At 62.4% G+C, this 482-nt stretch overlaps 1 protein-coding gene across 1 annotated transcript; it reads left to right on the top strand.

Moving 5' to 3' along the window:
* Window positions 1–55: 55 nt before the first annotated feature.
* DEF8 (differentially expressed in FDCP 8 homolog (mouse)) lies at window positions 56–410 on the top strand (the record flags this gene model as incomplete). Its single annotated transcript, XM_010189685.1, has 2 exons — window positions 56–190; window positions 269–410. Coding segments are annotated over 2 exons (277 nt in total), but the record flags the coding sequence as incomplete, so codon positions are not given.
* Between the last annotated feature and the right edge of the window lie 72 nt (window positions 411–482).

Below are 482 nucleotides of genomic sequence, written 5' to 3'. Positions count from 1 at the left end.
CTGGGGGGGCTGCCAGCCCATCCTCCTCTTCCTCCTCCTCCCCGCGCTGCCGCAGGGCCTGTTCCTGGCGTCGGATGTGCAGCAGCTTCGCCAGGCCATTGAGGAGTGCAAGCTGGTGCTGCCCGAGCACTCAGAGCGGCAGAAGGATGCCGTGGTGGGGCTCATCCACCCCTGCCTCAAGCTCCAGGAGGTGGGGCCAGGGCTGGGTTTTGGGGCTGGTTTGCATGACTGGAGTAGGGGAGTCACACTGACACCTTCCCATCTGCAGGACCCCAGTGAGGATGAGTCCAACATCCGGGTGGTGCTGGAGCATCGCTTCTACAAGGAGAAGAGCAAGAGCATGAAGCAGATGTGCGACAAGTGCAGCACCATCATCTGGGGGCTCATCCAGACCTGGTACACCTGCACAGGTGGGGCTGGGACCCCCATGCACCCCCTACATCCCCGTGACCCCCATCTCTATGCTGAGGGATACCCGTTTT

The sequence above is a fragment of the Mesitornis unicolor genome, unplaced genomic scaffold, assembly GCF_000695765.1.
Source record: "Mesitornis unicolor isolate BGI_N332 unplaced genomic scaffold, ASM69576v1 scaffold29638, whole genome shotgun sequence".
Classification (NCBI taxonomy): Eukaryota; Metazoa; Chordata; class Aves; order Mesitornithiformes; family Mesitornithidae; genus Mesitornis; species Mesitornis unicolor.
Note: the sequence above shows the minus strand (reverse complement) of the source record. Positions and strands in the feature narration are given on the sequence as shown.